General features: G+C 25.7%; 1 protein-coding gene across 1 annotated transcript; it reads left to right on the top strand.

Annotated features, from left to right (window-relative positions):
- The first annotated feature begins 1,338 nt into the window (after positions 1–1,338).
- LOC135923414 (probable ATP-dependent RNA helicase pitchoune) lies at positions 1,339–13,640 on the top strand. Its single transcript, XM_065458142.1, has 9 exons — positions 1,339–1,496; positions 1,542–1,842; positions 1,959–2,073; positions 9,598–9,737; positions 10,899–11,060; positions 11,465–11,617; positions 11,995–12,189; positions 12,480–12,657; positions 13,395–13,640. Exons 1-9 carry the CDS (start codon positions 1,366–1,368, stop codon positions 13,571–13,573), a joined length of 1,554 nt encoding a protein of 517 aa, XP_065314214.1. The 5' UTR covers positions 1,339–1,365; the 3' UTR covers positions 13,574–13,640.
- Positions 13,641–15,375: the final 1,735 nt, after the last annotated feature.

Below are 15,375 nucleotides of genomic sequence, written 5' to 3'. Positions count from 1 at the left end.
TGCTTTCGTATGCGAAAAAGTTTGAACCGGTTTTTAAAGATTTAATTCAAATCGAATCAATATTATTATTTTTACGAACTTAACCTGAACACGGACAGAATATTTTATCTGAACTGAACATTACCCTTTGTCCTGGCTTTTAGATTATTTTATTTTTATGAATGAGTAAATATAATGAGGAAGGGGGAGGGGGGGGGGCCAGATTTTTTAATTTTTTAAAAAAAAACAATTGATTATAAGTTTCATAATATAATTTATATTGTTAGAAAAGATATATAAATTTAATAATATATGTTATGTTGTTAAATATATATTAAATAAACTAAAAAGAACAAGCAATATCGATAAAGATCATATAATCATAATCAAAAATATTTTGAACAGAAGAAAAATTTTAATGTATCTAGACGTATAATTAATTTGTTAATAGTGATTTAAAATTCGATGTTTAAGACTCAGCCTAATGCGTGCTGTAGTATTTATTTTGCTTATAACTGGTTTTTATTTATTGATTAAAAGAAACTGAGTAAAGGTACTTTTTTTAAAAATCTTGACTGTAATAAATTAGTAAAATATTATTTATAGATATTATATAAAAAAATAGAATAGAATATTCGAAAATTAATTAATAATATAAATTTGATGTTAAAAATAAATTGAAATATAAATTAGTAGTCGTATTGTTTATAAATTAGTAGTTGGTATAACTACATTGACAATTTATTTTTATTTTACCATAACGTTTTTCTTTAAGCTATCTACCAAACGAATAAAGAACTAAAAGGTATATAATACGCACTAATTATTTACATAAATATTAAAGATAATGTTTCCATATCTTTGGGTGACTTAACGATTAAGGTGTGATATCTATCTTGTAATTGGTTTGTAATTTGGTTATTTTTTTGTGGCTGTCAAGATTTATTAAAAAATTAATAAATAAGGTACTAACTTAATCTATACTCTCTATTTTGACTTAATGCATTTTGACAATTATATGTTTTATACAGAAATCTTTTCCACTCTCAACCATCTACCAACAAAAGAAGACAATAAAATGAAGCCCTACTTAATGAGTTGAATAAAACCTTACTTAATGGTTTGGTATATCAAAATTTTGAGGGAGCTCTTCAAATCTCAAGGGGCTCTAGCCTCTGAACCATCAACCTTATGTTCATCCATATTGAAATGATTATCAATTTTATCGATGCCAACATCTCATCATGAAAAATTATAACATGTTGTAAACCTAATAAATATTTTATTATTTAGGAATTATCCATTTATTATTGTAATTCTTCAAACAATTATTCGATATTTAAAATATTACCGCCATCTATTTAATGTCATGTTGAATATATAATCATGTCTGACAAAATATTTGAGAATTTTAAAGGCGATGTTTCTGAAAATACCCTGAAAGCCATTGGCGATATGGGATTCACAACAATGACTGAAATACAACATAAATCAATTCCACACTTATTAAAAGGGAGGTATATTTAAAAAAAACATTTTATTTTATAATGAAATAAAATAAGGGATATGGTTGCATCTGCAAAAACTGGTAGTGGTAAAACTTTGGCATTTTTAATTCCTGCTATTGAACTCATTAATAAATTAAAGTTTATGCCAAGAAATGGGACTGGATGTATTATTATATCGCCAACTAGAGAACTTTCAATGCAAACATTTGGAGTATTGAGAGAATTGCTTAAATATCATAGTCATACATATGGTCTTGTTATGGGTGGAGCTAATAGACAGGAGGAAAAGAAAAAACTGGCTAAGGGCATTAATTTTTTGGTAGCTACACCTGGACGCCTTTTAGATCATTTGCAAGTAACATATTAGTAATATATATATATTGATTACTTTTCTTCTCATGGGGGTTTTATTATAATAAATGATTATGTCCATATTTAATGTTGATAAATTTATAATTAAATCTTATATAGAGCACATCTGAATTTATGGTAAAAAATCTTCAATGTTTAATAATTGATGAGGCTGATAGGATTCTTGAAATTGGATTTGAAGAAGATATGAAACAAATTATTAGATTATTACCCAGTAATAGTTTTTTAATTATATATTAAATGTTGGATATTATCAATTTATAATTGCCAAAGAACTTCAATTAAAGGAATTGGGGGGGGGGGGTTATATCTTTAAGAAACTTAATAAAATATATGGTCAATAGTTTTTTATTTTCAATTCTTGTATATTTATACTATTCTATAATTATTCAATTTTACTTCTATAAGTATTCAAATTCAAATATATTATTCAAATGATGTTGAATATTATAATCTTTTAAAATATATAAAATATAACATATCTTATTTCCCACCAAGTTCTCTATTAATCTTTTTGTTTGCTTTCATTATCTCATTGGATATCGGTTTAGAATTCCTTCTAGACTTGGTTTAATTGTTTCTACTATTTTATCTTCTCCTAACTTTATATTGTCATCTATTATTATTGATTTGGGTTCAACTAGTTCTTCCTTTGTTCGTAGTTTGTCAGGGTGTTTTGTTTTCTTACAATTTTTTTGTTTTCTTCTATATTATAAGAGAATTTAGCTTTCCTTTCTTCCCAGGGTTGCGATGGCAGATTTCATGGGTATGCAGCAACACCTGGTATATCTCTGAATTGTTTTTGACATCCTATACATAACTAGTTTTTCAACATCTTTATCTAATTGTTCCCATAATATATAATGTCTTGTAGTGGATTTCATTGATGTAATACCCGGATGTCCAGCATGCAATATATGTAAAACTCATTTTGAAGTGATTACGGAATGATTAATTTGCCATTCCAAAACAAAATACCATCGTCATTTTGTATTTCATCTATTCGTTCTATAAGCTTGTAATTCTGGTGCTTGATTTTATATATTTGTATCATTTACTAATATTTTTACTCTTCTTAAGATTGGATCTTTTTAGGTTTCTTCTCTAAGTTCTTTTCTAGATAGAGTTAATGTGTCATAACATAAGTAAGATATCTTATATAATTCACTGTTTTATTTTAGCTTGTTATTCTATCATCATTTTTTTCAATTATTATTTCTGATAAAGCATCTGAAATATATTATTAGGGCCTTTTTATAATCATGTGTGGATAATTTATAGGCCCAATGTAATAATCTTTGATTTGTTAATAAACTAATCTTTGTTATTGTTGCCATATATCTTTATTAGAGGCTTATATCTTTTTACTTTTTTTTATTATTTTGTGTATATTTATTTTACATTAATATTTCTAAATAATTTTTTTTAAACAATGCAAATGCACAACACCCCTTAAATTTTGTTTATTTTTTTAAAATAGATTATAGATTTATAATATTTTAAAAGTTTTTTTTATGAAAATAGAAAGGAACACCCAAAGCTTTGTTTATTTTAAATCTTTTTAAATAACGCCAATTTTATTATTTATACTTTAATAAAAAAAAAATTTAAATATGATATCTGAATTATGGAAATTACAAAAGACAAAGATAATTTTGTAAAATGCGTTATCTGTGGAATTCTAATTTCATGGGGAGGAATATTAAAAAAATTTATTTAATACTACCAATATTTGTAAACTTTTTTTAATTATTGTATAAATAAAAAAATTAAATGAAATGCATAATTCGATTTTTTGCATAAAAATATTGATTTCTTAATTACATTTGGTTCAAAGGGGGGTGGTGAAAAATCAATATAAATATCGGATCAAGTTTGAACCAATATCGAAAAATATCGGATCGGTGAAAAATATGTGGATCGGCACAGTCCAAGCTTCTAATATTAACTCGAGGTCCTGTTTATAAAACTGTATAGTATTTTGTTCTGTTACTATTCCTTTTGCTCTTTCAAATAATGTATCATCTTTTTTAGTCCAATTTCATTTAACATTTTTACTAATTTTATTATGTAATTCGGCTATGATTCCATGTAAGTTTGGTATGAACCGTGTATAATAGTTTAATATATTTAAAAATGATTTTATGTCATGTCTATCTTTTGGAGGTGGATATTTTTATATTGCTATTACTGTCTTTTTATCTGGGTGTATTCCATTTTTATCTATTATGTATCCTAAATATGATACTTTTTCTTGCATAAAATTTATTTTGCTTATTTTGACTTTTAATCCCTCATTTTGTAATTTTTTCTAAATAAGCTGCTATATCTTTACAGTCAGCCAGTAAATCTTCCATATATCGCTGATATATTATTGGTGCTGTAGTTATACCAAAAGGTAATCGTAAATAGCTGTAGTATCCATTTGGTGTTACCATAGTTAATAATTCTTGCGATTCTTCGTCAATGCTCATTTGTAGATATGCGTCTTTTAGATCCAACGTTGTATACTTATTTCCATTAGCGATCTTTGCGATTAATTCTTCAAGCGTTAATAGAATGTGATGATCTTTTAGTAAAAATTTATTCAATGTTAATTTGAAATCGCCACATAATCATAGTTGACCTGAATTTTACTTACCACTACCATTGGAGTACTCCAGGTTACTCTTGTTGATGAATCTAATTTCTTTATGTTATTTTCGTTTCAGTTCATTTTCAATTTCTACTTTTAAAGGAAATGGTACTTTTCTTGCTGGTAGAGCTATTGGTTTTGTATCTAATTTTAGTTTTATTGTTCTACATTTTTTATTAATCCTAATTTGTTATCTAACACAGTAGCAAATTCTTTATATAGTTATTCATTATTCACGTTTCCATTATTATTATTACTATATTTATTGTTTACCATATTAACTTTTACCTTTATTGGTAACGATAGATCAAATTCTATAGTCCATGGAAATCCAAATAGCGCTGCATCATTAGTTTTTATAACTAATGGAAGCCATTTTATTTTATCATTTAATTGAACTTTTACATAAGCTTCTCCCATAATTTTTTTGTATTGTTTCTACATTTAGTTAGAGCTCTAACCATTCTCAGTTTTGATCTCCCAATTTTATTCCATATTGTTGCATTAATGATGGTTACTTGCTGAAGTTGTATCATATTCCATTTTAATTTCGTGGTTGCTTATTAATACCATAATTGTTGGGTGCTGTCCTATTTGTAGACTTTTTTTATTGAGAAATCTGAATCTTCGTTGTTACTATTGTAATTTCTACCTTAAGCTTTTCCTTCAGTACAACACGCGGCAAAGTGGTTTAATTCTTACATTTGTTGCACGTTTTTCTGTATGCTTCACAATTTTGAATATCTGTATTACAGGGTTTTCCAATCAAAAAAGGAAAAGTTTTAATCATAAAAGGAAAAGGTCCGGTCAAAAAAGGAAAAGGTTCAATCAAAAAAGGAAAAAGTCCAAACAAAAAAGAAAAAGTGTCAATCAAAAAAGGAAAATTCCCAAAAAGAAAGGAAAAAGTCTGATCAAAAAAGAAAAAGTGTCAAACAAAAAAGGAAAAGGTCCAATCAAAAAAGGAAAATTGTAATTTTTTTAAATTTTTTGTTATTCCTTTTTAATTTATTTCTAATTTATTTCTAAATTTTTGCGATTTCTTTACGTTTTTTTCTTACTGATCTTCTCAATTTATTTCTAACTTTTTGCGATTTTCTTTACTTTTATTTTTCTTACTATATCTTCTCTCAATTTATTTTTCTTCTCATTTTTGATAATTCTTTTGTATTTTTAAAAATGGTCCATTTTTTAACAATTCTTTACGTTTTTTTTCATCATTACATACAATATTCTTTTTATGATTTTTTCATTGTAATCTTTTACATTACATTTCTAACCTTTTCAATCTCTTTAAGTCATTTTTAATCTTTATTTTTTTGAGCATTTCTCAATTTTTTCTTCTCATTTTGATAATTATTTTTTTAAATTATATTTAATGTTTTTGGCAGACAATATAATTACAATTGCTAAATTAAATTAATCGTTTGGTGATAATATACCTTTTTAAAATTAAATAAGTTTGAACTGTAATACCAAACGATATGTAAATTAATAAAATATAATCATTTTTAAAATTATCAAAAATGAGAAGAAAAAAAAATTGAGAAATGCTCAAAAAAATGAAGATTAAAAATGTCTTAAAGAGATTGAACAGGTTAAAAATGTATGTAAAGTTACAATGAAAAAATCAAAAAGAATTATCAAAAATGAGAAGAAAAATAAATTCAGAGAAGATATAGTAAGAAAAATAAAAAATCGCAAAAAGTTAGAAATAAATTGAGAAAAGATCAGTAAGAAAAAAAACATAAAAAATCGCAAAAATTTAGATATAAATTAAGAAGGAATAACAAAAATAAAAAAAAATTGACAAAAAATTACGATTTTCTTTTTTTGAATGGGAATTTGCCTTTTTTTGATTGACACTTTTCCTTTTTTGATTGGACCTTTTCCTTTTTTGATTGAACCTTTTCCTTTTTTGTTTGACACTTTTCATTTTTTTGATTGGACTTTTTCCTTTCTTTTTGGGAATTTTCCTTTTTGATTGACACTTTTCCTTTTTTGTTTGGACCTTTACCATTTTTGATTGAACATTTTCCTCCTTTTTTGATCGGACCTTTTCCTTTTATGATTGAAACTTTTCCTATTTTGATTGGGACTTTTCCTTTTTTTAATGGGAAACCCTGTATTTTTATTCATGTGGTAGTTATTATAACCTTGAACTGGTTTTCTTTTTACGTATGTTTTATTATCATTTTGATACTGCCGATTATCATTATATTTACGATTATTATTATCATTTTGATTTAATCGTTTATTATTATCGTTATGTTTAGTCGTTTCTTTGATTTTATAAACCATTTTAATATTTATTTCTAAGTAAGCAAGTTATGACAAAACAAATGCGGAATTAGGTTAAGGATGTTCTGTTAGACCAATCAAAAATATCGAATCTCGCTAATGATAAATGTTGCGTAGCAGTATATTCTAGAATTCGAGAACTGGTTACCAACATCAAGCAATTTTAGATGATAAGATAGCACATATACGTGATTTTATAGTGAGAATACATTTAAAATATTCAGATGTACATGATTTTTTCCATTAGGGTACATTTCCACATTGCAAAGCAATTGAAATAGAATTAAACCGACTACTGACTGCGGAAATTATCTAAAAGATTAATTCGAATACCACTAATGCCTGGATATCTTATACTTAGTTCTTTATCTAGTTGCGACACTATTTTGCAGCGATTAATTGATCACGAATTGTTCTATATTATCTTCAAATTCACATCTACGGGCTAGTCCTTTATATTTTTTATATAACTCATTACTGATTCTGTTGGTCCGCGACTTAATCTAATAAAATCAATTCTTAATACCAAGAAAGTTCTTTCGTCTTTAAAAAGTTGTTTTGCGCTCATACTCATCATCAATTTTCCTTGGAAATAATAATTTTTTTATGTTATTATATTTATTCCTCCATATGCTATGAATAATTTTTTCAAAGTAGCGTCTGTTTAAGGAATATTCTTTACATTCAAAATATATTTAATAATCATCTTAAGAAGTTTCCTCTTTACGAAATTCGTTTAATGTAATTTTTGAAATATTATTAAATATAGAATTAATTCTATTTAATATTTAACTTGACCGTAGACCGCGTTTTTTTTATTTCGTCGCCAATTTTATATCTTTAAGAAACTTCATAAAATATATGGTCAAATATATATAATACTATTCTATAATTATTCAATTTAATTTCTATAAGTATTCAATTTAATTGACCTTTTATAAATACGTTATATTATTGTATGACAATTGTATTATTCAAATAACTTTGAATATTATAACCTATTAAAATATATAAAATATAACAGGGGGGAGCAAACATTCACTTGGGGCCTATTTTTTTATGTGGGGGTGGGGGTGGGTGGATGTTTTATAGTTACGAGGATGGTTAGATTATATGTGGGTCATTCCTTGTCAAATGGCCAAGAAAATCTAGATTTTCAGCTACCATTTCAATTTTAATAAAAATTTGCAGGCACACTGTATATGTTCTATTAATATTTGAAACGAAATCTTAGCTCATTAGCAATTATAGTGCCTAGGGTAAGGCTAATAAAGGTACAAAATTGGCTTGTTTAACCTTTTCCTTTGTAAATAAATTGTTTTAAATTAAAAGCTAGAGTAGTTTGAATATTGAATTTAATATTAATAACTAAATCACTAATAATTATGAGTCAAAATTAATTTTTTTAAAAAAATATTGGTCTCTTATGTCCAGTTGAAAATTGAAAATTAATATTTTGAATATATTATGAGTTTCAATTATTTCAATTTTTTTCTACTTTTACTATATTTCTAATAATTTCTTCAACAAACAAGGCTGGTAATTATTTAAAAATTAAAATATCATGAACAATGTATAAAAAAGTATAGATGGGGCTATATAATAACATATTTCAATGCGATAAACAACTTTTAATATCATTAAAAATCATTTTAAGGCATTATAATTGATCTACAAATAATATCATATATTGGAAAAAATTTCCCCACCATGCATAATTATTAATCGTATATTAATTTTGATGCCTTGAAATGATTTTAAATTTAAATAATAATTTTCATATATAGCACCATCTATACATTTTTATACATTATTTGCTATATTTTTTTAAATAATTACTCACTTAATTCTTGAAAAAATTATAAAAATACTAAATGAAGAAAAAAAATTAATATGAAAATTGAAGTTCAAAATCATTTCGAAATACTCATTTAAAATTTTCTACTCTACATACTTTTGTTGTTTCCCCTTAATAAATTATTGACTTATTTATTTAAATAACTAATTTATTTTTAATTTAAAATTAATTTTCTGACATCAATAAAAGGTTTATCAGATTTTTATACCTTTAAAAAAATAGCTGACTAAAAGCTATTAGCTCCTTTAATAAAATATAATGCTAGGTTTAAATTTAAAATCTTGGTCAATACCAAGTATTGGTTTTGGTGCATCTCTGGTAACGTTTCAGCAATTTTAATTATCGTTTGATTTTGAAGAGAAAACATAATTTTTTATGCATTTTTAAAAAAATTTCAAGCTCGAACATGGCCCAATGAAAAGAAACCTTTAGTCCTGGTCCCAGTTTTTGACAACCTGTAGGGCTCTACATACAACCCCTCATTTTAAATATTCTAACCAGAATACATGACCAGAACTATTTATAATGCCTAATTTATATGTCTGTTTTATATTGTTGTTAAAAAGCCCGATTCGGGTCGATTTTAAAAAACGGCCCAATTAAGAACCAATATATCATTATGCAGGACTAAAAATTTTGCTCAGAAATACTTGGACATCTATTTGCCAAATCTAGATACTTACATAAAATCATTTTAGCTAAATTGGCTATTTTGAAAAATACACCCAAATCGGGGTTTTTAACCATACTAGTGTTTTAGAGATTAGTTAATGTTAAAAAAATTTTCTTATTAATAAAGTTTAGAATGTAAACTTTAATAACCACTACAAATCTAAAAACCAGGGCAATTGGAAAAATTATATGTTAAAATACAGAAATTTCTAACTTGAATTTCATAATTTAACTCCATTTCATTACTGGTTTCTCCCATTTCAATTACTTATAAGAACAAAGACAAACTCTGTTATTTTCTGCCACTATGACCAACAAAACAGAAAATCTAGTCAAACTTGCCTTAAAATGTGAACCAATGTATGTGGGAGTTGATGATAATAAGGCTCAAGCTACTGTCGATGGATTACAACAGGTTTTTAATATCAAAATAATAATGATTATTTTTCCTCAATATGATACTCATTTCTTAATATATTGATTTGAAATTATTTTCTCTCTTTCTGATCACCAATGAAGGTTGCAGGTCAATTTTCAAAAAACAGTGTCTGATCCTTTAATATCAGGCCTCTGCTTTAGTTGGACAAAGGACCATATATAAAAATCTCTTTGGTTTAGTTATTTTATATTATGGACGCATTGATTTTTTATTATCGAATCCGCCATTTATATTGTTATATATATAGATTTTCGACCAATATCGTGATAAAATACTAATATTAAATCATAGAAATTTAAAAAAAATTATGAATATTCTTTCATAATTTTATTTATATATTTATTTTATTCCTTTATATATTTATCTTATTATTGGAATTTTTAGGTAAAATTCAGGGATTCAAATCGAACCGTTAAAAATGTACTAACCATCATTTACCGAGCCTGAACCGTTTAAAAATTTATCACCGGAACCTGAACAGAATCTCTAAATATGTCTCTGATCTTGTTTGAACCTTTTGATTTTTAACTTTTTTAAAGATGATTAATAATCAATTTTGACAGATAAGTACTGTCAAAAATTTGCTCAAAATTGAAGATTGATTTAAACTTTTTTCTCAAAATGTTATTACTAAATATCGGATGGGCTGAAATATTAACTGATATCGGCAAATCGGATAATATCAGCATCTGTAATGGTACATCTTTATTTTTTTTATAACAGTCTTTGGTCCAGTCCTTCCACTGATGATAATCTATTGTGGCTACTCCAAAATAAAAAATATACTATATGCAACATATTTTATAGACATTTTCAACTATTCAATGTGATTTAAAAAATTATTAATTAATATGATAGAGTTCTAAGAATTTTTAGTCAAAACAGAGTATAAAAAATTACATTTTTGGGGATTTCCTCTAACATCTTTTACATTCAATTTCAAAATGTGCTATTTATGTAATACCAAATATTGTTCTTTATAATGTTACCTAGATAATTGATAATTTTTAAAATGGCTTTCATATCACAATAAATGAAATGGACTTTTATAACCCTATTAAAGTGACCATAAATATTAAATTTGGAGTCATAAAATTTTTGTGTATATCTAAATACTAAATCGAACAATTTATGCAGGGTTACGCTATATGTCCTTCTGACAAACGATTCTCTTTGCTCTTCACATTCCTCAAGAAAAATTTAACCAAAAAAATAATGGTATTTTTCAGTAGTTGCATGTCCGTCAAATTTCATCACGAGTTATTGAATTATGTGGACCTACCTTGTTCAAGCATTCACGTAAGAAAATGTATTATGAAATCGTAATTATTGGAGAATTTATTTCCATTTTTTTTATTAATATTATAATTAATCAAATGAAATATTTTACAGCTAGGAAATTATATAAATTAATAATTTAAGTGTATATAATTTATGCTTTTTATAAGGGTTGTAGCAAATTTTATAATCTGGAATGGGACTTGATATAATTTTTTCAAAACCTGAATTGAACTACCATTTTTCAGGGAATGGTAAATTTGTTATATCATTATTCGCATGTCCTATCATGTTGCATATTATAGTCCTCGGTCCAATACATTTTTGAATTAATTGATTTGCTGCGCATGGGATTTTAATAAAAAAATAGGTTAGATGGAGTCCATTTTTTATTTGAATTTAAAATTAAGTTTTTTTTCTATCAGGGCAAACAAAAGCAAATGAAACGGAGTGAAACGTTTTTCAAATTTGTTCAGAGCTCTAAGGGTATCCTTTTATGCACAGACGTGGCAGCCAGAGGTCTAGATATACCCCACGTTGATTGGATAGTTCAATTCGATCCACCAGATGATCCTAAAGTTCGGAAATATAATATATAATAGCATTTTATCTTGTAAGGTATCTTTTCAAACTTTCAATTTATACGCATATAAATTTAAAATTGAAACAATATACAAGTTTATATGATACTTTTTGAAATAAAATGCTATATAAATGAAAGAAAAAAGTGTCCGAGAAATATAAAGGGCAGGTAGGAAGTATGAAATCAATTGCCCAGTCTCAATATCAAAAGATAAATTGTGGTAATTTGACACCTAAAAACATATTAAATTTATATTATCTACATTTTCCTATAATGTTTTAATATTCGATATATTAATGTATATTTTAATTTTCTACTTTCTCATTATTTCGTGTAGTGCTTTTATATGTATTATATTATCTTATATTTCAGGAGTATATCCACAGAGTCGGCCGAACAGCTCGTGGATTTTCATCATCGCCTGATAAATCTAATCAAGCGACAGGCAATGCTATTTTGATCCTTAGGCCCGAGGAAGCAGGGTTTTTGATATATCTCAAACAAGCCAAGGTGGAAATGAACGAATACGAATTCGCATGGAATAAAATAGCTGATGTTCAAGGCCAAGTCAGGAAATTGCTTCTTTTCTTTTTAAATTTGATTAGATTTATAAAGCAATTAAATTATTTACTACCATTTTAATTGATTTCTTTTTTTTAAACTATCAAAATGGAATTATTATGATGTTGATAGAGCTATTTTTGCTAGTGCATTGATTCGCTAGAGTTTTAACAATATAATTAAACTTCAACCATAAATAATCTCATTTTATTCTGGAAGTAAGGCAATTTTAATTATTCCAATGACGATTTATTTCAATATTTTATGTAAATAATTCAATTATATATTTTAAAAAGCTCGAAGACTTAGTAATTCAAAATTATTATCTTAATCTCTCAGCAAAGGAGGCTTACAAAAGTTTTGTTCGAGCCTATGCTTCTCATAACCTCAAAACCGCGTTTGACGTACAAACTCTCGATTTAGTTGCTGTAGCTAAATCATTTGGGTTCTCCAACCCTCCACATGTCGATTTAAGTAATTTAAAGTTTTTTATCAGAGAAAAGAAAGAAAAAGGATTAAATTAGAGGTTTGTATATCACATTTTTAAAGCCCAATCTCATCCGTTATTGTCAATATCAATCGATCTACTGATTTTTATTAACATAAGAAAAATATCTATAATGTGCGGCTGGGCTGCTACGCCTTTAAATGTTTTACCTACCGTCATTTTCTTAAATAAACGCCAAATTAAGAGCCAAACCGTGATTTAATAGCAAATAAGCTAATTTAAAATCAGTTATTTATGTAACAGCTAATGAGCAAATATTGGCGGTTTTTAAATTCTCCCAGGAACATATCATATTTTATGAATTATTGAAGGAAATGTATTTGTTTGTCCTAATATAGATGTGAAATTTAAAACAAATGACACAATATTACTTTTATCTTATTACTAAATTGTTATAAATCTATCAAATTTGCAAATTTACTATCATTTGCTATTATATTGGCTCCTTAATCGGCGCTCCTTTTGGCGGTAATAGCTGTAGGTAAATTGCTTACATCAAATATACATGTATAAAGCAAATGAGCTAATCCATTATAGAGACTAAAAAAATCGACACTAAATTAAATTAATTATAAAAATCATTATAACATTAAAGCTGGATTCGGTCGTTTTTTTTAATGTATTCTATACCGAATTATATTGTTTTTTTTAATCTAAAAAAAATTATTTATTTATCTAACAAAGTTGTGCAAATTATATTTAGGTGTTTGTTATTCCAAGAAGGGAAAATTAAAGAAAAATCTTAAAAGAATAGCTGGTGATTCATATGGCAATTCTAATTCGAAAAAAATTAAAAAGGCTGTAATTTACAAAAAAATCGATCGATTCGAAGGAAAAAGTGGCAATTTTGGCAAGGGGCGATCTAAATTTTCTAGATTTTGACTGCAGCTATTTAAATTGAAATTATTTTTATTAAGTAAATGTAATTTGTATAAAATATTTTGAATAAATGAATATTATATTGTCTTGTTTATCAAAATAATTGGCCACAAATTATATGTTTTATTTTATGATTAAGATTTTGTATGTTATATTTTTTGGATGAAATTAGAATTAGGATAACGCCCACAGTGAATTCACAATCATCTTACTGATGATTTAGTCCTAAAATTAAAATACTATAGAAAATGTTTGATTTTTTATTGATAAATTCTTGACTAAAATTTGTGATACATTAGGTTACGATTAACAATTTTTGGCTTATCTTAGGTTATACATTATTATTAACCTTTAAATACATGATAGGCTTAAAAATATCATTACCTCAGTTTAAATTTTTTTTAAATAACTATTATTTTGTATATATTTATCGACTAATATTCAAAGACAAATTCAAGATAATTTCTCATTTTTTAGTTCCATTTTTTATATCACAGGTGTTGATTTTTTTGTGGAAATAATATATAATAGATAAAACTTTTGATCGATTTGCTTAATTTTTATAGCCAATTTACAAAGAATATATTTAGATTTATAGCTATGTAATGATAGATAGGAAAATTAAATATTGGGTCATTCCATATCAAATCAATCACTTTACAACCCGACCATCTCAGATTTTGCTGAAATTTTATATATAAGTTAATGAAGTGTTGTAATTGACGAATCCAAAATATTAGCCCTTTAACTCTACTAGAACCGGAGATATAGGGTCTCAAAGTAGCTCTGCTAGGTCATTTTTCGAAAAAAATGATTTTTAAAATCGGGATAACTCTAATATTAAATGTAGTGTGATCTATCATAGCTCATTTTATAGCCCTTAGTAAACTCTTCCACATATTTTAAATGGAATTAATTTTTAATTTATAAATTTTTTTTAAATTGCGGTCAAAAATTTGTAATTAATTTTTTTAAATGTTAGTATAAATTTTTTTTCCCAATTTTCAGATATTTTGTAAAGAGTATCAAGAACTGTTCATATAAAAATTTTCAGAGTGGTAAAATAAGAATTAAGTAAAAAAAATAAAAAAAACCGCTAAGTGGCGTTAATAATTTTAAATAGCTTAAAATTTAATTTTTGAAAATATAAGTCAATCTACCTTTTATTTATATCCTATAATATAATATTTGTTGAATATAATCGCATTTTGGCATAAAAATAAAATTTCCGCTATATAACGCAAGTATTCTAAAATAGATAAATATGATTTAAATTAATTATCGATTTTTCGATTTATTTTTAAAATAAATTTATCAATTCCAGTTGTCTATTTTTACAAGAATTTTATCTATTTTTAAAATTAATTAATACTATTTAAATTTGAATATCATGATTTGTAAAAATCCTTCTAATATAAAAAAGCATTTATCAAAGAAGGGACTTCGTAAAATATGTCCATGGTGTCTGAATTTTCTAATATCAACATTGGAGATTATATCTGTGTTGCGTGCCGCTTAACTTTATATAAATATAAAAAGGAGGATATTCCAATTTAGAAGAATACAACATCCCTTCAAATGAATTTTTAAATACCACCATAGAAACAGAAAATGGTGATAACCCACAACTCTCTTCGAATCCTTAAATTCAACATTATTAGATATTGGACAATCTCCAATTAAAAAAAAGAGATATCCTAAGCAAGAGCTTGCAAGAATTTCAAAGGGAATAGGCGAAATTCTTCGACCTGCTATGGAAATAAATAATAGCAACGATTTGAGATAATTCAAAATATGAAAAATAG

The sequence above is a fragment of the Gordionus sp. m RMFG-2023 genome, chromosome 2 (genome assembly GCF_954871325.1).
Source record: "Gordionus sp. m RMFG-2023 chromosome 2, tfGorSpeb1-WG-v2, whole genome shotgun sequence".
NCBI classification, from domain to species: Eukaryota; Metazoa; Nematomorpha; class Gordioida; order Chordodea; family Parachordodidae; genus Gordionus; species Gordionus sp. m RMFG-2023.
This window is presented reverse-complemented; position numbering and strand designations above follow the sequence as displayed.

Coding starts and splice junctions, on each gene's coding strand:
- LOC135923414 (XM_065458142.1), top strand. CDS start 1,366: ATGTCTGACAAAATATTTGAGAATTTTAAAGGCGATGTTTCTGAAAAT. Junction 9,738..10,898: donor CTGTCGATGGATTACAACAG/GTTTTTAATATC, acceptor CAATTTATGCAG/GGTTACGCTATATGTCCTTC. Junction 12,658..13,394: donor CCCTCCACATGTCGATTTAA/GTAATTTAAAGT, acceptor AATTATATTTAG/GTGTTTGTTATTCCAAGAAG.